At 38.2% G+C, this 22428-nt stretch overlaps 1 protein-coding gene across 2 annotated transcripts; it reads right to left on the bottom strand.

The window, feature by feature from the left end:
• Window positions 1-64: 64 nt before the first annotated feature.
• On the bottom strand, window positions 65-22428 carry CLPX (caseinolytic mitochondrial matrix peptidase chaperone subunit X). Of its 2 annotated transcripts, XM_054836200.1 has the most exons (14): window positions 22245-22428; window positions 17862-18022; window positions 16203-16320; window positions 10946-11100; window positions 9953-10112; window positions 8698-8739; window positions 7384-7560; window positions 6362-6526; window positions 5928-6016; window positions 5220-5384; window positions 4011-4310; window positions 3424-3516; window positions 3080-3186; window positions 65-1967 (listed from the first exon to the last, which is right to left on the bottom strand). In XM_054836200.1, exons 1-14 carry the CDS (start codon window positions 22312-22314, stop codon window positions 1877-1879), a joined length of 1893 nt encoding a protein of 630 aa, XP_054692175.1. In that variant the 5' UTR covers window positions 22315-22428; the 3' UTR covers window positions 65-1876. The 2 variants fall into 2 exon arrangements, with proteins under 2 accessions (XP_054692175.1, XP_054692176.1); XM_054836201.1 differs by lacking the exon at window positions 8698-8739 and having other exon boundaries at window positions 22245-22406.

Here is a 22428-nt window from a genome sequence, read left to right as displayed (position 1 = left end):
CTCCAGCCACCCATAAAATTTCAAATTTCTGGGGATGACGTCAGGGATGACAACTCTCCGCTGCTTGAATATTCGCTTTGTTTTATTCAAACGCCAGAGGTGAAGTACAAACTGTAATTACACAGCATTTTGTTTCCTTAAAAACAGTTCTTGGTTACATAATTCCAAACAACTTTCAAAACTAAGTTGTTGAACAGTTTCACCTAAAACGTTGGGTTTTTTCAAGCCATTTAAAAAAGGGTTTGAATTAAAGGATTCAGAATTAAAACGGTTATTTTTTTTTTTCCACTCTACAAAAAGGAAAGTGAGGACACAGTTACAGATAGTTCACCACAGATTCCCAGTTTGAGGGGACTAAGCTTCTCCTAGAAATATCTTCAACTTTAAACGCAGCTTTTTCCGAACCATTACTGGGTCATTTAACCTGAAAAAACCTGAAATCCTAAGGGAAGTATCTGTTGCATCTGGCTACAACTGCGTGTCACGCTGCTCCTAGGTAAGAACACGAGTATTACAGAAAATTTACATGACAAATTAATGACAAAAATAGGGTCAACACATCTGCAGTATCCCTTCCTGTCCTAAAAACACCCACTAGACTGAGAAGAATGAGGAAAGTTTCATTTAAATAGCTTGAATTAAAAGTTTAGAAAAAGGGGACATAAAACTTAAGTCCACATATCACTGAAGGACAAAACAAAGTTGTAAGCAACAATTTTAATTCCTGAAACAAATCAAAAAACATACAGATCCTTTAGTGTTTTTTTGTTTTGTATTTTTTTTTTTTTTTACAAAGACTTTCCTAAAGGATTGAATTAGTTTTGGTGTAGAACAGAAGAGGGAGGATCGCTCTGCTGCAAGACTAAAAATCAAAGACAAAACCACAAGATGCAATACTAGCATTTGAGCGTATAACTTAAAAAGCACTGTGTCATGTGAACAATCACTACTGATTACATCAAAAATATTACACATTTACTTCTTTCATCTCTTAACATTATAAGATAGGTTGGGCAAATACCTGGCACCAAAAAATTGATGCATGATAGTTCCAATACGTTAAACAAAATGTACTATATTAGAACATTAATATTTAAAAATTTATGTCGACCTCTTGTCCAAATTCAGATGGCTTACCACTTTCTAGAAATCTTGTTTACCTCTCTGGAAAAAATGAGCAAATTACTGACTTTGCCTTCTTTCACAGTATTCAAGGTGACCGACCCTTACTCCTAACGGGGAGGTGAAGGAAAGGCTTTCATTTGATATTGCATTCGAATTACTGTAACAAACTAGTGTCACATTTTAGAAAAATCTCCCAGCAGTGGCATAAAGCGTGTCCCAGTTTTTCAAAAACCCTTTTGCAAGGGCTTCCTCCCCCACAAATGTAACAAGTCACTCCAGCACCCACCGGGTTTCAAACACCAGCAGAAATCTAACACTGACCTGAATGTAACCCCCTCCGTGCGTCGTATGAGGAGCTAATAGTTTATTCACCCTCTACTAATTATTAATCTTGATTTCCCATTTGTAGAGTAACATTATTGTAAAATCTAACTACCGGCAGCACCTGCATTGCTGTTTTAATTCCTAGAAAGAGCAATCCAGGTGCTGCTATATTTGCTATACATTTTAATTGAACAAGTGTAATATACAATTCATATTTGAACATTATGCCATCCAAGTCCACACAATGTCCATCAAATAAATCAATGTGATGTTGCAATAAAATACACAATCTGATTTATCTAATGAAGTTCCTCATTACATATCATAGCCGAGATAGATCCAATGCCTTTAGTATCAGACTGAAGCCAGAGGCAATCGTAAGGAAACAACCAAGTGCGCTTTACACGGGCGAGCATTCTGACAGTATTTAATGGTTTGCAGCATCTGCTTGTCGAGGCCAGCCTTCGTCCTCAACGCCAGAGTCATATTCTTCTTCAGATGAATCTTTAGTGGGAGCCCTATAATTAAAATGAACTGATCAGATACCTTAGAAATTGAGGAAAAGAATGGAGACAGTTTCCATAGCTTCTGGTAAACATGCCATCTGTAAAGTGCCCCAGTGACAACTGCTCTGACAAGCATCCATCTGCTAAACACCCTTCTGATCTGAAAATGTGCAGATTTACACTACTCCCAGGATGCAATCTCATTACTGAATTCAATAGCCTGTTGATTTTCAGTGAAGTCATTTGATTTAATCAGTAAATTTTAAAATTTTCAGCAAATGTGGGTGCTGGTGCTCTACAAAATCACTTAAAGCAACCACCTCTGTAAGAGTAGTATTTTCCACTCCAATCATTCCCTTTGAGATACTAGGTGTGCCAAGCCAAGCTTCAGGCACACACACAGATAAATACATAACATGTACTCAAAAAAGTTGTCAGAGGTGGAAACCAAGCCAGAGGTCCTAAATTTCAGACCTGTATTTTTAACCTGACCCATCCCCTCTCAACTCCATCCTTTGTTCACTAAAATTATTTTTTCTTAAATCCAGATATATCCAGTGCTTTCAGTGTTCCACCACACCATTACCATCATACAATCTTTACAACATGAAATTATTTTAACAAGAGTTCAGCAGATCAATAGACGTGCCTTTGTGGCTCTCCACTGCTGCCAGAGCAACGGAGAAGAAAACTGCAGCAGGCTGGAGCTTGCATTAAAAAAAAAAAAAAAAACACACCTCTGGTAGAAAGTAGAAGGAAGAAGGAAAAAGTTCTGTTTCAGAAATTTCAGTACGGTCACAGTTAAACTTCAGATTTTTACTGTTAACTTATGATGCTTATAATTTACTTCTAATTCTACAGGTATACACACACACAAAAAGCTTAAAGTAACTTCATATACAAGGGTTTTTTTTAAATTTCTATTTAAAAACTAAAGCAATACAAACCCAAAGTCTCTAGGACAGAACAGGCACTAATTCAGCTGTGTACAGTATACAGAGAATTGGATCCTTTTTAGGTTGTGTGCATGGTTTTGTGTTTATACACTTGTTCCTACAGTAAACATCAGAATACCTGTCTAGTGGTATTACTCATCTGTTCTGGTACTTCTGTTACGGCTTTACCTAATGTATCCTGGCTCTTTTTTGCCTTCTACAACATCTTTGTCAACTTCCACGCATACGATGTCAGAATTGGGCACTTCAAACATAGGCTCCAGCAACAGCTTTTCCTACAAGAAAACAGAGGTGAAAAAAATATTTCTACATAACAATATGGTTAGCAAGTGATTTTCAGAGCTAGAGAGTTTTCTTGGAAGAACTCTGAACACCCACAGTTTTAGAAAGAGACATTGTATCCATACAAGACCCAGAACTAAGTGAGGGGTGACTGAAAAGTGTCACAATTGCGTTCATATACACGAACATAGGTAGCGTCATTTACTCTATATGAGACGTAATTTACTCACCATTATAGATCGAAGACCTCTTGCACCAGTTTTTCTGTCCAGGGCCAGTCTGGCTATAGCCTTCAATGCATCTTCAGTTACATTTAATTCACACTACATAGAGAAAAATGGTAAGCTTAGTTAATTATGTCATTTATTACTGTGTTGAGTGCAACAGCACAAGCATTACTGAAAATAACAAACAGTAGCAATTTGTTACAGACCAGAACATTTAACACTTCAACTACATACATAAAGCTTCAGCTACACTTTGGTTGTGACTAACCTTACCAGTATTATGTCCCTTTACCTACAACTACTCTAAGTACCTGTACAGCACGCAAAGTGGCTCTTGATGCCTATTATGCAAGGTCACGGATGTTCATTAGAATGCTAACATGAAGAGCAGCCCGCCTACTTCCAGATTACTTGTCCCCCTTACCCAATCTGAACCAGTCAGGTTTTAACAAGTTAGCTTCCCGCCCCGCCCCTGAGTGGGGAGGTGCACATGTGGAAGGAAAGAAGTGATTTCAATTAATATTTTAGATCGCTTTAACATCGTATTTATAAACAAGAATATTGAAGACTTGTCAAATAAAGATCCAAACCTTATCCATGCTGAATAGTGCCTGGTATTGAGGAACCACAGCATTTCGTGGCTCAGTAAGAATCCGTACGAGGGTTTTCTCATCTAGGCTGTGCAGAGGAACCACAACGGGCAAACGTCCCACAAACTCAGGAATCATGCCAAACTCAATGAGATCCCTGGCTTCCACATGACGCAGCAAACGATCCTTTTCTTCAATATCTTCATGTGGATCGGACTCTCCACTTATATTAGCAAGATCAGCTGCTGCTGCAGCCCTTCTGCCTTTTCCCATATTAGATGGTGTCCCAAATCCTAGGTACTGCAAAATAAACATGTTACGCTTACAGAACTATAATAGTTAAGTTTTCTTTCTCTAACTAAATCCCGTTCCGTGTGCATAAAAAAAATCTGGAGTGACAGATTATGTCATTACATACTAATTCAAACTTAAGAAATTACTTATAGAAAAATTAGACCCCTTGCACACAATCAATTTCTTGTAACACTTAATTCCCTCTAAGGCATCAACACATCAGACTGACTATGAGCAAGTTATTCTTAAAATAAAAAATGTTAGTAACATGTCCTGGTAATTTTACAAATACCAGTGACACTAAAAAGGACTCTCTGGAAGTGAAGCAAACGCATGCAAGAATGCTTACATGAAAAGCTACATGAATCATCATAAACACTAATGATGATAGCTTTTAACACCATTTGCTCAAACTATCCAAGTATCAACAGTAAACTTTTAGATATCGGTAGAAAAAAAAACTTTTTTTTTTTTTCTTCATTTTCATACTTGGTACACTCGGCTGTTCCAACTGAAAGAAATCCTATTATAATTGCTAGAACTGTTTCACATATTTTAAGAAACACAGGACATGACACCAATGTAAGAAGTGTACCGCTTAAGTACAGACAGCAAGTCCCGTACCAATGCTTTCCAACCCTCCCCCCCCCCCCCCACTATTTTTTTTTTCTATTTGCATATGCTAAAAATTTCTCTGTGGAAGCAGAGACCACTGCAAGCTCCTTAAGCCTACTAACAATAGGCCTGTTCTTTGCTCCCTTTCTTAGGCTTGACCTCAGGTTCCCAGGTAACAGATGGAAAACCACTGCTCTATAAACTTAGTGGGTTTACAAATATAACAAGACCTTTAGGAGTCAGTACTGTGAACAGTAATTAAGATAATTTTCCAGTTCAAACATAGCCTGATACACTCACTTTTTCATTTTTCCTCCTGCTGATAATTCTGTCAAGACCATTAAAAGCACCAGAAGCTACAAAGAGGATGTTTGTCGTGTCAACCTGCACTGTTTCTCCACGTAGTTTACGAGAATTCTTTTCTGGAACGTTTACTATTGTACCTTCTAGCAATTTTAACAAGCCCTAGGAAGGAAAGAAGAAAAAAGCAATATAAAATTCCACTATGTAGCATCATATAAGAAGGCACACCTTACTGTGCTTTCACAGATGTACTTACTTTTTTTGCTTCCTTATGCCTTTATAGTAAGTGTCTAAAGAAATCAGTTTTCCATACGAGAGAATCCCACTCAAGAACAAACAATCTTTCTTTGGCATGACTTCCATGCACATTGTAAGGTGCACTTAGTAATCACTTGCTTTAAGAGTTTTGTCAAAATAGAAAATGTTATCTACTCTTGCCTACATTATGCAATGTGTTATCTGAATGCTGCAAAGCCTTTTCCAACTGAAATGTTTCTATGAGGCAGTCTTGAGTTGCTTTTGAGATTTTTTTTTTTTAAATGAAGAAAGTAAAGAAGAAAGATGAAGGTTTCAAAGGTTAATAATTAAGGAACTGAAGAACTATGACTCTATACTCTCCTGTGCTATTTGACATAGGATAGGATAATATGTAGACTTGATGGGCTGCTCGCTTACATAGTAAAATCACTCCACAGAAGTACTTACTTGTTGAACACCTTCTCCTCCAACGTCCCGTAACTGATGAATACCAGGAACGCTGCCAATCTTATCTACTTCATCCAGAAAAACAATTCCTGCAGCCACAGAAAATGGATTTAAGGAAGACTCCACTTTTTAAGAGAAGCAGGAACTTACGCACGGGAAAGAACATAATTTAAGGCAGCAGCAGTCTGTTCTACTTCCTTACTGTAGATTGCAAAAATGTATGCAAACTTGTCCAACTACGGACAAGAACAAAAACTACAATATATGTTTAGAGCTCTTTTCAGGTTTATTATTTCTGCTTTAAAGTGTTACAATTCAGGTATGTGCAACAGGAATCTAAATTACAAATATACTGGTGGTCTCAAAGTTTAGAGCACTTAGGTGAGATTAAGACAGTCTATGAATGAACTTCTGAAACACAATGTAAAGTTTACCTTGCTGAGCTTTTTCTACATTGTAGTTGGCATCTTGCAGGAGTTTTGCAATAACAGATTCAATGTCTTCACCAACATAGCCAGCTTGAGTCAAAGTAGTACAATCACAGATAGCGAAAGGTACGTCTAGGCATTTAGCTAGAGTTTGAGCCAGCAAGGTTTTACCTGACAAAATAAAAACTGTATGTTACAGCTGCCATACTTTTCTCTAGAGCACCATGGGATCTCGTATTTACCATGGGATCATCATTACTGCCATTAGACAGTTTGAATGATGCCAACATGTTCATATATTCACATAAGAATATTCTTCCAAGGGAGCTAGTTGTCATCATCAGTGTATTTTTACGTTGTACAACTATATTTCTGAATTAGAATAATACCACACATTTGAGGCAGCTTGAAATGCATATAGTATCAAAAATAAAATGTCACACTATATAAACTAAAATACATGTACTTGCATAGATTAAAGATTAAATAAACCAGTAGCCCTTTGCAGACACTCAGGTGCAGTGCAAAGTCCAATTGCTCCTCCTTGAAGTTGGGGAGAAACAAAATTAAAATATTAATTAGTGAACATTCTCCCAAATAGTCTGCAAAATGCTATCACTTCAGCACAAACACTCCCGCTTTTTATGAACACACAAATATAATTTTTCCTTTAACCCTCCTGTAACTGTCCCAGAGGTGAAACAACACTTTCTAACCACAGCACCTCAACTTGCCATCCAGAGCAAACTTTAAATGTGTTTTATTTCAGCTTAGTGAAACTTGTACCTTTTAATCAGTAAATAATACAGGCATTAAAAAAAAACAAAACACATGACCAGACCTCCTTCCTTTTCAAGGCCAGTTAGCTCAGCTTGTTATTATGGCATAAAGGCACAAAATCCCACACTGGAATTCACAGTTTAGCTTTTTATACACCAAACTGGTATAGTCACAAAAGAGAAAAATCACTCAGTAACAATCACTTCTAAGAAAAAATCTGACACCTATAAAAACATGCAGCTGTATACCTGATCCAGTTGGTCCAAGCAGCAAAATATTACTTTTTTCAAGTTTTATGTCGTCATTAGGTGAATCTAGTACTTCTCCTCCCCGTTTTTCCTGAGGTATCTGCTGGTTCATTTGTTGCTGCATTGATGCTCCTAAAGCATTACCGTGTGGACTGATTCCAGCAATCTGCAGTAGTTCTGAAGAGAACAATAGTAGAACTGTTTGAGCACTGACAAGGTCTGCCATTACCTTAAATAAAAGCTTGATTTTTCTCTTTTGTTCTGCAAACCTATAATTCTATCTATCTGTAGAGAAGTTTAGAGACAGGACTGCAACAGAAATATGGCAATTATTACAAAAACATGAGTTCCAATCACATTTTTGCATGTATGAAAAGAATTTCCACTGGTACAGTGAATTACCTAAAAGTATTTCTCTATATTAAAAACAAGAGCTAGAGAAATGTTCGGTCCTTTACAAACTGACTAATTTTTACTGTATGTTTTTTTTAAACATAAAACCCCCCCAAACTATTGATGTCTATGATGAGAAAGTACAAGAACCTGCATACTATAACAATTACAAAAGAAATGCACAGGTCTACTCTCAAGAATTACAGACTTGTCTTAATTCAGTTATTACAGGTTTTGTCTCTATCCATGGATGCAGAGATTGAGCTGGACTTTCTTTCTTCAGAGCATTAGAGTTTTAATTGGCTTGCAGGGTAGAATATTGAAGATTAAGAAAACTGGTTTGAAGAGGTATAACTAGGATTACAAATTGCTCTATACTAGAACAAGGAAGAAGTTCAACAGCCAGTGAGAGTTCTGGTAGACTGAAAATAAACATGACTGACCTCACCCAGATTAAAAAAAAAAAAAAAAAAAAGGCATTCTGAGGTTCAAGGTGACAGTGCCTTTTAAGAGTACAAATACCCTACAGAAAACAGTTGCCTAACTTCCCTTATTATCTACCTCCCATCATATCTTGTGTGGCATTATTAATATAATCACACCTCAGATCTAAATTAAAAATAAATCTCAATTTCTACTTGTTCTATTGAGGACAAATCTAAGGACATATAATTATTTAACCAACTTCATAAAAAGTATCTTTACATTTTACTTGCTTTCCACCTAGAACTAGATAAAGAGTCAGATCCTAGTCACCTCTGTTAAAAATACGCTCGATGCCATCAATTAAATTTACTTACAGAAGAAAAGCAAACAGGATTTTACCTAGTATTTCAAAATAGCGGTCACTAAAGACTATTCTACATTAACATCAAAAGGGTAGATATTGCAGAGGAGGACATGAGGAGAGAGTTCACTTACTTGTAAATCTGTACTCATCCTCCCGTCTTCTGATTTCTAATTCTAAGAGAGAGGATGAAAATAGTAATAAAAAGTAAGTTTATAAAAAGCTTATAAATTCTCCACCTCTTGCCCTCTTCTGAATACATCTCATCACTGTGCATGAATGTATTTCTATCAAGAAATCCCCACATTAATTTGTTTCTATTGCTGTCAAATTTAACCCAAAACCCAACTGGAACACTTTTAAAAATGACAGCAAGCTTTCTACTACTTAAAACAATAAGCCTATTATCTCTGATTAGATTTTCATTTTAAGACCACTTATAGAAGGGGAAAAAATGCTACAGCGTAACTTTGTTTTGAAAAGGCTTCCTTAAATTCTCACATTTGTACCTGTTACAATGTGAGATTTCACATATTTCAAAGTACTATCCATTGTAAACATCCACCGCTAGTTCCCCTGGGTGTGCACCAATCTATCTTCCTGTGGAGGGTCAGGAACTTCCCTGTGCCAGGTACACAACTGGTCTCCAACCCTTAACAGAACGGTGCTACTCATGTTTCCCTCTCAGTTAAAATACTTCTTTACATAAATTCAAAAAACAAAGAAGATTTCTGTTTGCTTAGCATACTATTTATTGCAAGACAGAACAAAACCCCTTAAAAAAATAAAAATCAAGGTACACTTTGAATCAAAGACAGTAACTTAATCCTATTTCTAAAAATAAATTAGATCAACATAGCTACACACTTACTCAGTAGCAAAAGTACTGCCAAGAGTAACTCCATCTACACCTGCCAGATATGGAACAATACTATGGTGACCAACAGATGCTGCCAACTGCAGCAAGGGAGGTTAGAAAGCTAACTATTCATTAAATTCACTATGCAAAATACTGCCTTCGTGATCTGCATTGTTGCTTGCAGATTAAGCAGCATATTTAGCCTTAAGCAGTGAATGAGATTAGAATGAAAAATTCAGGAGGCTCACTTTATAAAGTTAAGGAAAATACCTAATATGTGTCACTAAAAAAATGCTAAATATTTAATACAGTAGACAATACCCGTGGCACCATAAACCTCCTGAATTGTTATTTAAATAAATCACAGAAGTTCACATACAGTGAAAATTAAATTTAATAGAAATTCTTTTAGGTCATTTCAATTACAGAAGATCTAGTGTCAAGGTAAAAACTTTTCTCAGCTTTCTTAAGTTAGAGCCCTGAAATGGTAAGTTTTATTTGACCAGAAAAATACCAAACATCATACAAACCTCTTGGTGTTAAAGAAGTCTGCTTTTCAACTTCTGCTTGCTGTCTCAGGTTAGCTGGGATATTATTGTAGATTCTCTTGTAGTGATTGTACACAGCAACTGAAAGCACCTTCTTGGCAAAACACTGACCAACAACATATTTGTCGAGGTAGTTATAAATCTGAAAAATAATTCCATTTTAATAACACTTCTAAAGCACCTTGCAGCAAAAAAGAAAAAGCAGTATGCTGTGCCAAAGATGGACTTTGGACTTACAGAACTGAGAAGCAGAAACCCAACATCTAAAATACAAAATATATCCCTGTTGAGCAGTTTGTTTAAAAATGTGGTGCTTACACAATCATATTGCGTCTGTCAGTTCTCCCCTACTAATATTTAAACCCATTGTCATTTTCACCCACATTTGTAAGAGGAACAGAAATTTCAAGAATATTTAATGTCTCACAGGAGATCTATCCAGGAGCCACAGGCAGCTTCAGAAACCATTACGGTCCACTAGGAACTGAGAAACACTGTAAGCTCCCTCACTATTTGGGAGAGGGAAACCAAATTACTTAAGATGGGTCACCGCTACAAGCTAATCAGCCACAGTTCTCTCCCAGAAACAGGCCAAATAAAAGATTCAGCAACTACAGAAAGGAGCTGCTAACATTAGGCTGCAGAATATGAGGCCACAGCAGGAAATAAAAGATACCACAGTTAGTGAGGGTCGAGGTTAGTCTCAGGGTCACAGGGAGAAAATGAAGGTACTGGACTTCAGTCACAAAAAGCCAGAGGAAAACAAGCCCAACTGCTTTTATTAGATCTACTTGCTCCCTTTATCAGTGCTCTGGTGGGTCATATAGCTCTCAAAGGTTTAATCTTGAGCTAATCATCTTTCTTGTTTGTTGCTCTGTCACAGGAGAATGTTACACACCTGATGCAGATTAAGTAGTAAAGCTTTTCACCATGCTGGAATGCAAGGAAACACTGGGCTGAAATTAAGAACTGTACCTTTTTCGGTGGAGGTGGCGGCTTCTGCTGGAATGCCAATTTCACAGCTTCTGCTGCTGACTCGGGCTCTTTAATGATGCTCTTTTTTGTGTCTGCCTCTGACAGTACAACAAAAAAATGGTGACACTTTTCACACTTCACAAAGCGGGTGGAAGCTGCAGAAAAAGTAAAACAAAACGGTAAGAAGAATTGCTTAGATGGCATTCATTCAACTACCTGGGTTTGTCACACACAGGACAAGCACCTGTAAGACAGCACAGCCACCTCTGTGTCTACACAACACTTCCCCTTCGTTCACCTTAGAAGCTTTAAAAGCAATTATTGGACCATGAAATTTGACACAGAGGAATGCAATTTGCTGAAAAAGTCACAACACGGGGCAGCAACCAAACAAGGGATTAAAAAGCAAAAATCTATTTCATACTTATTCAGTAGCACTATACTCCAAAGAGGAAACTTTGCATCTCAGAGTGATGCAAAATTAATGAGGGCTTCTAACTATGCAGGAGTTGTTCCTAACTCTCAGACTAGCAGGCAAAGAAAAAAAAAATCATAGTAGACTAAAGTTTGGGGAAGCAATCTGCAGTTTCAATCTCAAAGACAGCATGCAACAGGTTTGGGAAAGGATAGCTGTGGCAGCTCCGGGTCTCTGCATCCCACCGGCTGTGGAACACTACGGAGCATGCTCGAGTCACCTAAGGCCAGGACACGGAGCACAGCGGGGCCACACAAAGGGCTCATCCCAAAGAGGCAGCTGTGGTACACAACAGGTGATCAGGACTTTGGTGTTTTGCAAGAACCTTTGCTTATTTATTTCTACTGTCAAGAGTACAACAAATTCCTTTCAAATTCCAAAAGCCAAATCCTCCTACCACTGACTTTGTGAACCATGTCTCAAGAAATCACGTTATCCACGAAGTTTGGTTTCAAAAGCCTGTAAACTAGAACTTGCACTATTTTTTTTTCCCCTTTAGAAAAAACAAAGTTGAAATAATCAAAAAGAGAAGAACAAATTTGTAATTCAAAACAGATCTTTTCTGACTATATTGCTATGCTAGGAAATGCAAATCATGCACAATAGGGCTGATTTAAAGTAAATGTATTGGTAAGTGTAGTAAATTAAAAGCAAAGTAAATGTAGCAAAACAACCACATGAAAAGCATCAATGTCAAAACTTCTGAAATCATAGAAAGTTTTTAGAAAATGGCTTGAAAACTGTAGTACCAGCTGATTTTAATAACAACCTCTAGCAATAAACAAGCTGATTATTTATAACTTGTTGTTGCCTCCCATAAAGCTGGCATCAGCAAAAGAGAAGTGCGGTTCTTTTTTTAAATATTAAACACACCTTAACAACTGTATAAGTAAGACCAGCAGATTATTTTAATAACGTAGCACATAATACTGTGACCATCACAGCTTTATTAACTCTACTCCAGAGAAAATTTGTATAACAGCTAGAAAGTTCTCCTGGCAACATCCCAAAGTAATGTTAAATATCTGATGAGAATGCAATGAAGAACCATTTGCTTGCACCCCTTTTACATAACTTATTTAGCAATAATATCGTAGGGGAAAAAAACCCCAAACTTTCTCCTAATGCTCACTCAAAACACCTCTGATATTCTTAATGACTACAGCACCATGAGGCTGTTGTCCTTCCTTATGCAAAGCTAATAGTCAGCTTTATTGGGATGGAATAGCCACATGAATACTTGCCCCCTTTGCAGATCCACAGGAATGGTTAAAAAAAATAGGAAATAAAGAGCAGCCTATAGGAATACTGCTGTGCATCTTTAAAACATCATTCACTGAAAACATTATTGTGCAGAGTACACTTTTATCAATTACTCCAAGCAGCACAGAGGAAGGTTATTAGAGATCTTCCTGATTATCACCAAGACCAATAGGGTCCATGGTTACGGAAAAAAATGATGTATGGGGTGCCTTGGGGAGGAAACTCAGTTATCAAAACACAACTGTGAAACTGGCCAGTTTGTATCTTCCACACAGCAATCTGGAAAAAAGTATCAATATGAGTTTTCAGGGGGGGTGGGCAGCAGCTTGCTCTGAAATGCAAGGAAACCAAGTTTAATCTACCTCCCTAAAACTGAGCATTTGAAATTGCAAGCAACTTTGCTATTCTTCAATACTGGCATGTTTTTGTATGTTCTTTTAGCAAACACAGAAAAGCACAGCAAAAAGCCTTCATGTCAAATTACCGCACTCTCATTAAGATGTCTGCAAATATTTACAGTGTGGTAAAATGCAAGTCAAGTGCTGTTTTTGATTTGGGCAACATTCATTCCCACAGAGGCTGCATTTGCAAAGAGATTTCTAAAGTCCCTGCGAGATGACCTTGCCAAAGAGAAACACTGGGTTTTTACAATACATAGAGGAAACCAAAACAATTGAAGGATTAATCTTAAAAACACTTGTAGAGTTGAGATAATGGGCTACTATTAAACTACTATAAGGCAAAAAGACACCAGGAAAAAGAGCAGAGAAGGTTCTTGCCTATTAAGTATGTACAGTAGGAGGGAAATCTTGCTCTGGAGGATGGGAGCTAACCTGATGGCATCAGGTGGAGACAGTAAAAGCAGTGCGTGGTTAAGGCTTCTTATGTCAATCAGCTTTAAAGCTATTGGATTTCACTCCACATCTGAGGCTCGCATCTTATTTCACTGATGATAAAACTCTCCTTACAGAGTCTCACAACCCAAAACAATACAGGAACTGCTGAGAAAGTGTGTCAAAGCAAAATTCCTTTTGGTTTGCCTCATTTTCTTCCTTAATTGTTAATTACTGGAAAACCATTGCCAAACAAATCGTTGTGCAAGATTGGTAGATACAAAGTAAAGCCCCATGAGAAACTAACTCCACTGGACAACCAGCTGTCACACTGCCACTCAATGGCAATTAATTTGCTAATAAATGTGGCTTTTATTCAGTATTTTGCTTCCCTACTTCTCTCAAAATGACTGAAAAATCTATTCTTTAAACTGAAACAAATGCTAATTGCATATTTTCCTTTGGATTTAGATATTTACTTAAGGCTCTGTAGTTCAGTAATTCAAATTAGAATTGAGCAAATTCATCATTCTTCCTGGCTAAGCAACATAAAAGACTTATCTGAAAAATCAAGTTACAATATGTTTAATACAACCTGCAACCCATTCATTTTGGGCAGGACAGATTTTTTCTTATTAGTTTTTGTTTTTAAAACGTTTTTAAGATAATTAGAACTTGGCTCTTGTATTTTCCAGCCACTTTGTATTCTACAGTTTGGCTGGGAAGCAGTGTGCTCAAATTAACAGACTAAACCAGAAAGACACAGGTCCAGAGAAAACTTGACTATGACTCACAGGGATTTCTGAGAAATTAGAGCAATTACAATCTTTGGTTTATTTTTTTAAGTTACCAATTAATAAAAAACCTGACAACTGCGATTTTCAAGACGAACAAAAAGTCTGCTCTACTCTGCTACCTGGTGACGCTGTGCTTAGTTTGAACTAGTAACAGACTTCATTTAAAGTCTGTAAAATCCTAAAGCCTCAGAGTAGAACGTGCAAGGATGAGAAAAGTAGATATATTCAATTATTCACTAGCAGACTTCCTCATATTTTGACTTTCAAGCTTCTGACAAATCTGACCAGCTGCAACACTGTTTTGACAAGTAAAAAATGGGTTTCCAGTCCCAAGCTGTTTACAGTACCTGTGCTGTTCTGATGCCACAATTCAAGTACGGTATCACTACTTGTGAATTTGAGATCGCACACACCAGGCATTTTCTCCCATAACGTTAGCATAAGCAAGCCCTCTTCCTAAGTTCTCAAACACCCTTAAAGATTCCGAACAACACTGACAATATACTAAATCACATCTCTGCCTTCCAGGGATACACAGTGACTGTTCCACTCTGGGGCAACGCCTGAATAATATTTCCACATAAAAGCCCAAACTCCAGTAAGAAGGTGAGCGAACACACCAGTGAAGTAAGAGAGTTTCAGAATGTCTCTGTCTACTCATGAATTATCTGATAAGAAGGTAAATGAGGTTAAAAATCCTTCCGCTGTTTTCAACCACACCTAGTCCAGGGAGAGGCCAACATATTGAACACCATACAGGATCATATTTCCAGTTCCATCAACTAATGCCAGCTTTTTCAGAAAGCCTTGTTGCCTAGAGTTTCAAACGAAACAAAACCCCCACTTATTTCCGGAAAAAAAATAGTAGCTGAGGACTGATCCGTTTCTTTAACATAAATAAATATATTGTTATTACAGAATTGTCTTGCCATTCATGATGTTTGATCATTTGTATTAATTAGTATTTTAGATAAGTAGCAGCAGGTAATAGCACATCTGCTCATTATTTTTACCAGTTGCAATATTAACAACTGTCGAACAAGTTTATGCTGACCTTGTCTTAAGCTTCTTAGTGTACAAGTCTGATTATGACTTGATACTTCCGCATTGAGCCCCACCGACTAACAATGGGTATTTGCTTTGACAACTATTTTCTAGACTGGTCTCACTAGACCAAAACTGGTCTAATCATTAGACTGGAAACCCACTTTTTACTTGTAAAAACAGTGTTGTACTGAAATAAGGAGAAACATCTTCAAGTCTCATAGAACCCAAAGCATAACTGGTATTAATTTGGACTGTACTTCAAAAAAAGTAGCTATTGCTGCTGGACATCGGGCATCTGACATATTTTGGATTTTCCAGCCTCCTATTTGGGATGTATTATAGATCTGACTTCGCCACAGAAGACCATTCTAGTAAGATATCTGTCATATACTAATTCCTATGCTGGATAAGTACTTTGGTTATAGCACATGCAGGATTGAAGTTTTATTATTTAGCAAACAAAGGACTGACATTACCAACATACATATATATAAGTATATATTTATACAATGGACAGAAATATCAGTAGTTGAAATGGTTATTGTTTATATGAGCACCTCTTCCACTGCATAAAATGTAACAAACTATTTTAAAACTGCATATTCACAGTTGCAGTCTGAATTTCACTACCATATTCTGCTCCACTACACATCATAGGAAATTACACAAACGTATCCACACAGACAATACATGCTGATGCCAACATGGCCAAAATAAGCATAAGAAAGTTTTTGATATTGTATAATTAGGCAGGCTAAAACTTAACTATCAGGACCACGTTAGATCACAAATATAGTCACATCGATGTCTATTTTGAAAAGGAAATATTCATTAAAACTTACACACAAAGGTCTCAACGTGTGTGCACAAGTCACCACACTTCGGGCAGCGCAGCTGGTTCCCTCCTTTCCCAGAGCTTCCAGAGCTTGACTTCTTACCACCCCCTTCACCGACAGACTTCTAAAAAAGATTTCCAGACAATTAGCCCCAAACAATGGAGCTGTTACATTAGGCATTTAGCAGTGTGTTTACAGAATCCAGTAATGTGAATATTGCAAGAGCCAAATGACAAAATAACTATTGTCACGATTTTTTAAAGGCTTTGAAAACAACAAGTCAAAACAAGAAGTCAAACAACACGATATAAACATTTTGAAGTGTACACACATCTCCATTTCCCAGGTCTGCCAAGTTTTGGATGCCCATGGAAGAGGCATCCCGTATCTACATTAGAACTGCTTGACTGGGACTAGAACAGTAACAAGCTAAAATGTGTCAAGAATGAAATATACCATTAAAACAATGTAATTTATTCTAACCCCAGAGAAGAAAACAAATCATACTTATAGAGAGAGTAATTTCATTATCGCAACTGTGTTGATTCTAAGGGTTTCTGAAGCCACAACTCTTCTCACGCCCTTGACAGATGCAGCTATGCTGGCAGATGGCTGTAGGGTAGATATGGCCTATAAAACAAGCATCTCAGAAATTGCTTGGAAATATTTTATTTTTTACTTCTAAGGCAGAGGTCCCTGACAGACCTACTTGTCCTTCTCCATGTCACCCTGTTTAGCTGTGTTCAAGGTTAACATCTTCTAAATCTATATCCGTTTTATGCCTTTGTACTTTGATTAATAATAAAAGCTATATTTTAGGAAACAGCAAAGATCTCTCTTCCTTTTTCTAAGACAGTTCCCCATTTTTTTTAAACCTTGCTTGTCTACTCATTTCTCCTCACAACCCTTCTCAAGAAAAAAAAAGATTATTAAAAGTTTTTTATCTTCCTTCTTTATTTTAAAAAAAGTTTAATCTGAACCTTCAGAACACACCCATGTCACCTGGACAGTTGACAGATGTCACAACACACCATACTAAAGCTAAGTTATTGCCTGTGAACTCTCAAAATCTTATTTGCTGACTAAAGAGCAGTTTTATTCTCAGGTAATCATTTATCTGAAGAAGCTGTTTATTAACTATAATTATAGAGAAAGACTAGGATGAAAACAGATCACAGTTATTACAGTTTACTAACAAGAATAAAACTAGTCTCACAGACTTGTCTTGCCTAATACAACTACCAAATTGGTGCTGAAAACAAAAACATTTTAAAACATACTTACTTTAAAAAGCCTACTTGTGAGTGACAGGCTTTTGAAGGAGAATCATTCTGATTACTACTCTTTCCCAAGATCCTGAAACCTGTTGTGGATTTATAACATTCTACAAAGTTTTCAAATGTCCCTTTATGCTAGGCTTTATGCTAGATCTATAAAACCAGGAAAAGTGTTACAGGATGTTTATAAGGTTTGTCTGCTAACAAATTCACAATACAATTTATTTTTTCTTTACTGTCATTTGTAGCAATTTGAAGGATCAGAAATGTCAAGATTCAGCAAAAGTGTCAAGAAGATTCTGATTTTAAGTAAGGAAAAAAAATGTACTAAAAACATTTAAGAAACATTTTATATAAACTATTGAAAAACCTAATGCATGGAGATTACCTTGCTTCCATCTCCAGAACTATCCTTGCTTGCACCATCCTTGGAAGCAAAATATGCTGGTGTTTCTGAAAAGTTTCTAAGAGGAATTCGTCTTAGGGAACAAGTTTCAAAAGTCCCAAGTTTTCCTAAAACAGGGATGCGTGTACGACCACAAGTAATACCTAAAAAAGAAAAAAAAAAGAATATTAAACATTAAAAATACTCTAGTTCTAATCCCAATGCCAGCAAACTCCAGAATTTATTTACATTAAATGGAGCTCAAAGGTTTCAGCAACAGAACTCAGCTCCAAGCATCCAAATTTCAGTTATCCAGAATAAATTCTCTTCATCACCATAACATTCATCTCATTAAAAGCTGCCTGGATTGTCCAAAAATGACCCAAAAGTAATTCCAGGTCCTCTAAAGTCAGACAATTTAAATTCTCATTGGGTCACAAAATAGGGAACATCCCAGTTATGAAAGAGATCCTCAGTATAAATACAATCAACATCCAGCACTTATTGTGAAATAATCAACTCCTGAAGTAAAAGAGAGACCTTTGAAGTGTCTCCTTATTATGCAAAAAATTACCAGAGAAGTGCCTCAGACTCACGGACTGCACGTCTGGCTTTGGCTTTCACCTCTGAACTCTACTAAAAACTAGTTTCCTGGAATTTGAGGTAACACTTGACAAAAAAAGTTGTCCTGAGGGAAATTAAAAGGTAGCACCATATTTGGCATGTGCCAACCCTTTACAGACAGGCACAAGTAAATTCAACGTAATCTTAACTTTGTTGAAATAGCTTATTGCCAACATGAAAAACAACCTCATTGAGAAACTAAGCAGCCTTTTCCTCCTCTTGCAACAGCGGGCGGGATTACATTTCATGACTGGGTATGATGTGAATCAACATATGTCCTGCTTGCGATTTCAACATATCTCAACACAGACGAGAGCCTGAAATCCATATCCCATATCTCTCTCTCATTTAAAGTAGCAAATTTCTCATTTGCTCTATGTTTTTGATAAGAATTCTGTGACTTACCAACAGAAGAGCTACATAGCAACAATGACAATTGAAGACTTGCTGGTAATACACATTTTACTGTTAGAGAAGTGAGAGAATCCTACAGAAAACTCCAAAAACTCTTCTAAAAAAGGAATAAAACCAGAAAGAATGGCAAGAGCAGTACAGTTCCTTTGCTCTGAAAGGGGTAACAATGACAACTAAGACATGGAATCTTAGTTAAAAGAACCCATTTAAGAAAAATCACCTTGCTACTGTAACAGGAAAACAGAAAAATAAAGAACAGCATTATGGACAAACCTAAATTTACCACAAAAACTCTTACAGGCTTCTGCAGTCACAACTAAGAACACAACATCAAATGAAATTTGAAGATGTTTTATTAACTTATACGCTGCTTAAGATTCCTGAACTTGAAGATAATTTGCAGTTATTTTTAACATGACTAAAAACGTAATCTTTTAAAAAAAAACCCTATAATAGCATTACTTCTGTGTGTAAAAGTGAGGGAAGAATAATGATCAACGTGCTTTGCAATTCTAAATTCCCATGCTGAGTGCCACTGTAATACAGCAAAACACTCTAGATTACATAGGATAAACTACGAAAATAATACAGTAAACATAAAAATACTGGTTCACTTTTACAAGCAGTTGTGTCCTTTCAACTGAATCTACAGAGAACTCTGAAGGCTATGTGTGCCAAGTGCACTTGTCAGTAGAGAATAAGCTGTGGTGAGTGTTTAAAATTTAATGGCTGTTTTGCATTAACTCCCCGTCTTGGGGGCTTATTCCTCATAAATGGTTCCTTTACTGAGATTTGTTTTACCACTTTTAAAGGGAACTGAGACAGGACCCTGTAGAAAAATAAAAACCCACCTCACCTCCCTGACCAAAACCCAACGTCACAGAACTCTCCTGCAATACAGGAGATTTGGCCTGTGGAGAAAGGACGAAGCACTAATAGAGAAACCCAAATATTTTACCACTAAGCACTGCATGAGGACTAAGGATAGCCAATTTTAATTCAGAGTGCTGCTGTGACACAGAAAACACACTGAAAACTGTATTGGATGAACTATACACTGTGCCAAGTACTGAGCCCGTAAGTGCCACGTTACCGACTGTGCCCACGTATCGATCAGAAATGCTGCAGCTGTGGGGCTTCACCTCCAGTGCTTGGCAGGACACTGGCAGCAGATCCAGGCTAGCCAGCAGCATTACACCCACGCTGTAACGCCTTTGTTGCTGTTTGAATTCACTCTCAGAAAAGTCTTAGCCGGCCAGCCTTTTGGGAATGTCACACTCACCCTGCTACATAAGCCAAACTCTAAAGAGTGTAGGTAGGCTAAACCAGAAAAAAAAAATTAAAAATTATCATATCACTGCTACATCGGCCTATGGCTAAACATGAAAAGCCTTGTTCCTGTGATTATCATGAGGTCTGAGTGGTATTTTTTGACAAAATATCATTATACCATTAAAGAAAGAAGCAGTAAGAAAGTTATTGCAATAAATCTTGCCTAAATAAGCTCAAAGGCAGATTTTCAGGAGAAATCAACATTCCAGCCAAACGACTGGCAACTTCCACTGAATAATCCAGATCCTGATAGATGTTCAAATATGCAACAGCTGGCCAGCACAGCAGTATTCGCTCACACACACAGCTCACAGTCAGAGCTTGGGTGGTTTTTTTTGAAACAGTAAATTTAAAGGACATGTACGTAACATAAGAATGTTGGTAGCAGCAATGGCATCTATCCAGGGTGTCCAGATCCGTGTGTTAAGAAATAATAGGAGGTTCCTTTACACCTTATTAACCTTTAATTGATACTTGAGGAAAGAAATACTGACTTTTGTGCCAAGCTTCAAACATCTTGGAACAATCTATTGCCCAAGGAAGCGACATGGAGACTGTGACAGAAGTGAAATCTCTCTGTCCCACACAACACTTGATCGACTAGACTGACACACACCCTGAATACTCTCAAGTTTGTACCAACCACCAACAGCAAACAAAGTACCTGGCAGAAGACATCATCTGTTGCAACAAAAAAATGCACCAAAATAAGATTTTTAATTTTTTTAAAAAGAACTTTCATGGAAAGCTGATGCATAAATAATCTTAATACTCTGTATGTGTTTTAGTCTCATTTGTTCCTTTACATATCCCTTTTAAATCTTAGTTCTGACAAAAAAAAATAAAATTAATAAACATAGTTCTGAAGTTAATTCACATTGCTTTAAAGTTTATTGTTTCAGTGAGTTTACATAAGGCCAGACAGGCTGGAGCTGAAAGTACTGGTTTAAACCTTTCAGCACAGGTGACGTCAGAGATGCAAACGTAAAGTCAACTGCAATGAGTTAACTCACCTCTTGAAGGCAATAGATCATCTCTGACTTGTCAGGCTATTACTGAGTACAATCATTCAAAATCTTGTTGCAAACGTGGCAACAGCAGAGATTTTCAGCACAATTTGGAGGTGGTCTGCCCTTCACCAGAAGCAGCACGTGGTATGTCAACTCTGGCTACCCACAAGAACATGATGAAAAGGACAAAAGTAGTAAAAACATAACAGCCTCCCTCAGCTTCAACTTCCAGTAAGTGGTTTGCACAGCCTCACGCTTCTACCAAGTTGGAAATAATTACTTTTTGCTAACTGAGCCCCAGTCTTTATGAGAAATATTTCAAAAGTTTGGGTTATTAAAAAAGGCAGGCTTTTAATCAGTCAGCTAATTAAGCTCATTTATTAGCACTGCAGGGTAACACACACCGGACAACCGCTGCTGAAAATCTCTCCCGTTGAAATAAACTATTCTCGCGTTACACTTCCCAAAAGATATTCCAATACGGGCTAATTTTCCAGAACTTTGCACCATGTAACACTGCCCTTAATCCTGACACAACACCTGCCATCCCCTCACACCGCCCAGGGTCACACCAGCAGAAGATTACCAGAAGGGGAAAATAAAAAAAAATACAAAAAAAAAGAAAGAAAGAAAGAAAGAAAAATGCCGAAGCAGCCACCCGTTCCCTGACCGATGCCCTTATCGCAGCGCTGCAGCACGGGCCCCGGGAGGGCTCGTCTCCCAGCCCCGGGAGCGCCTCCGGAGAGCGGCTGCTCCCTACTGACACCGCTCCGGCGGTGACTCGGCGGGCCCCGCTCCCGGGACCTCCCTCTTCCACCGGCAGCGGCGGGCTGGAGGGGCGCGGAGCGGTGACAGCTGTGTGGCGGTGGGAGGGAACGGGGCTCCCCCTCAGGGAGGCGGAAGGGGCCGCCGCGCTCCGGCCCCGTGAGGGCCCCCGGACGGAGGGCCCAGCCCCACCGGGGAGCAGCGTCGGACCGGGCCGCGGCGAGGGGAGGACGGCGGTTACCTCTCCGCGCGGAAGGCAGCGTGGAGCCCAGGAGGCGGGCGGCGGCGGCGCAGCTGTGGCAGGCGGACATGGTGCGGCCGCGGGCCCGGCCCGCTCCCCCCGCCGCCGACTAGGCCTCGCTGGCGGCGGTGCTGTACGCCCCACCCGCGCCGTAAACACCCCCTCCCCCGCCCGGCACCGCCTC

This window comes from Grus americana, chromosome 10, assembly GCF_028858705.1.
Source record: "Grus americana isolate bGruAme1 chromosome 10, bGruAme1.mat, whole genome shotgun sequence".
Taxonomy (NCBI): Eukaryota; Metazoa; Chordata; class Aves; order Gruiformes; family Gruidae; genus Grus; species Grus americana.
Note: the sequence above shows the minus strand (reverse complement) of the source record. Positions and strands in the feature narration are given on the sequence as shown.

Coding starts and splice junctions, on each gene's coding strand:
- CLPX (XM_054836200.1), bottom strand. CDS start 22,314: ATGTCCGCCTGCCACAGCTGCGCCGCCGCCGCCCGCCTCCTGGGCTCC. Junction 7,561..8,697: donor GGATGAGTACAGATTTACAA/GTAAGTGAACTC, acceptor TGTTCTCTTCAG/AACTACTGCAGATTGCTGGA. Junction 5,385..5,927: donor GAGGAGAAGGTGTTCAACAA/GTAAGTACTTCT, acceptor TTTCCTTCCTAG/GGCTTGTTAAAATTGCTAGA.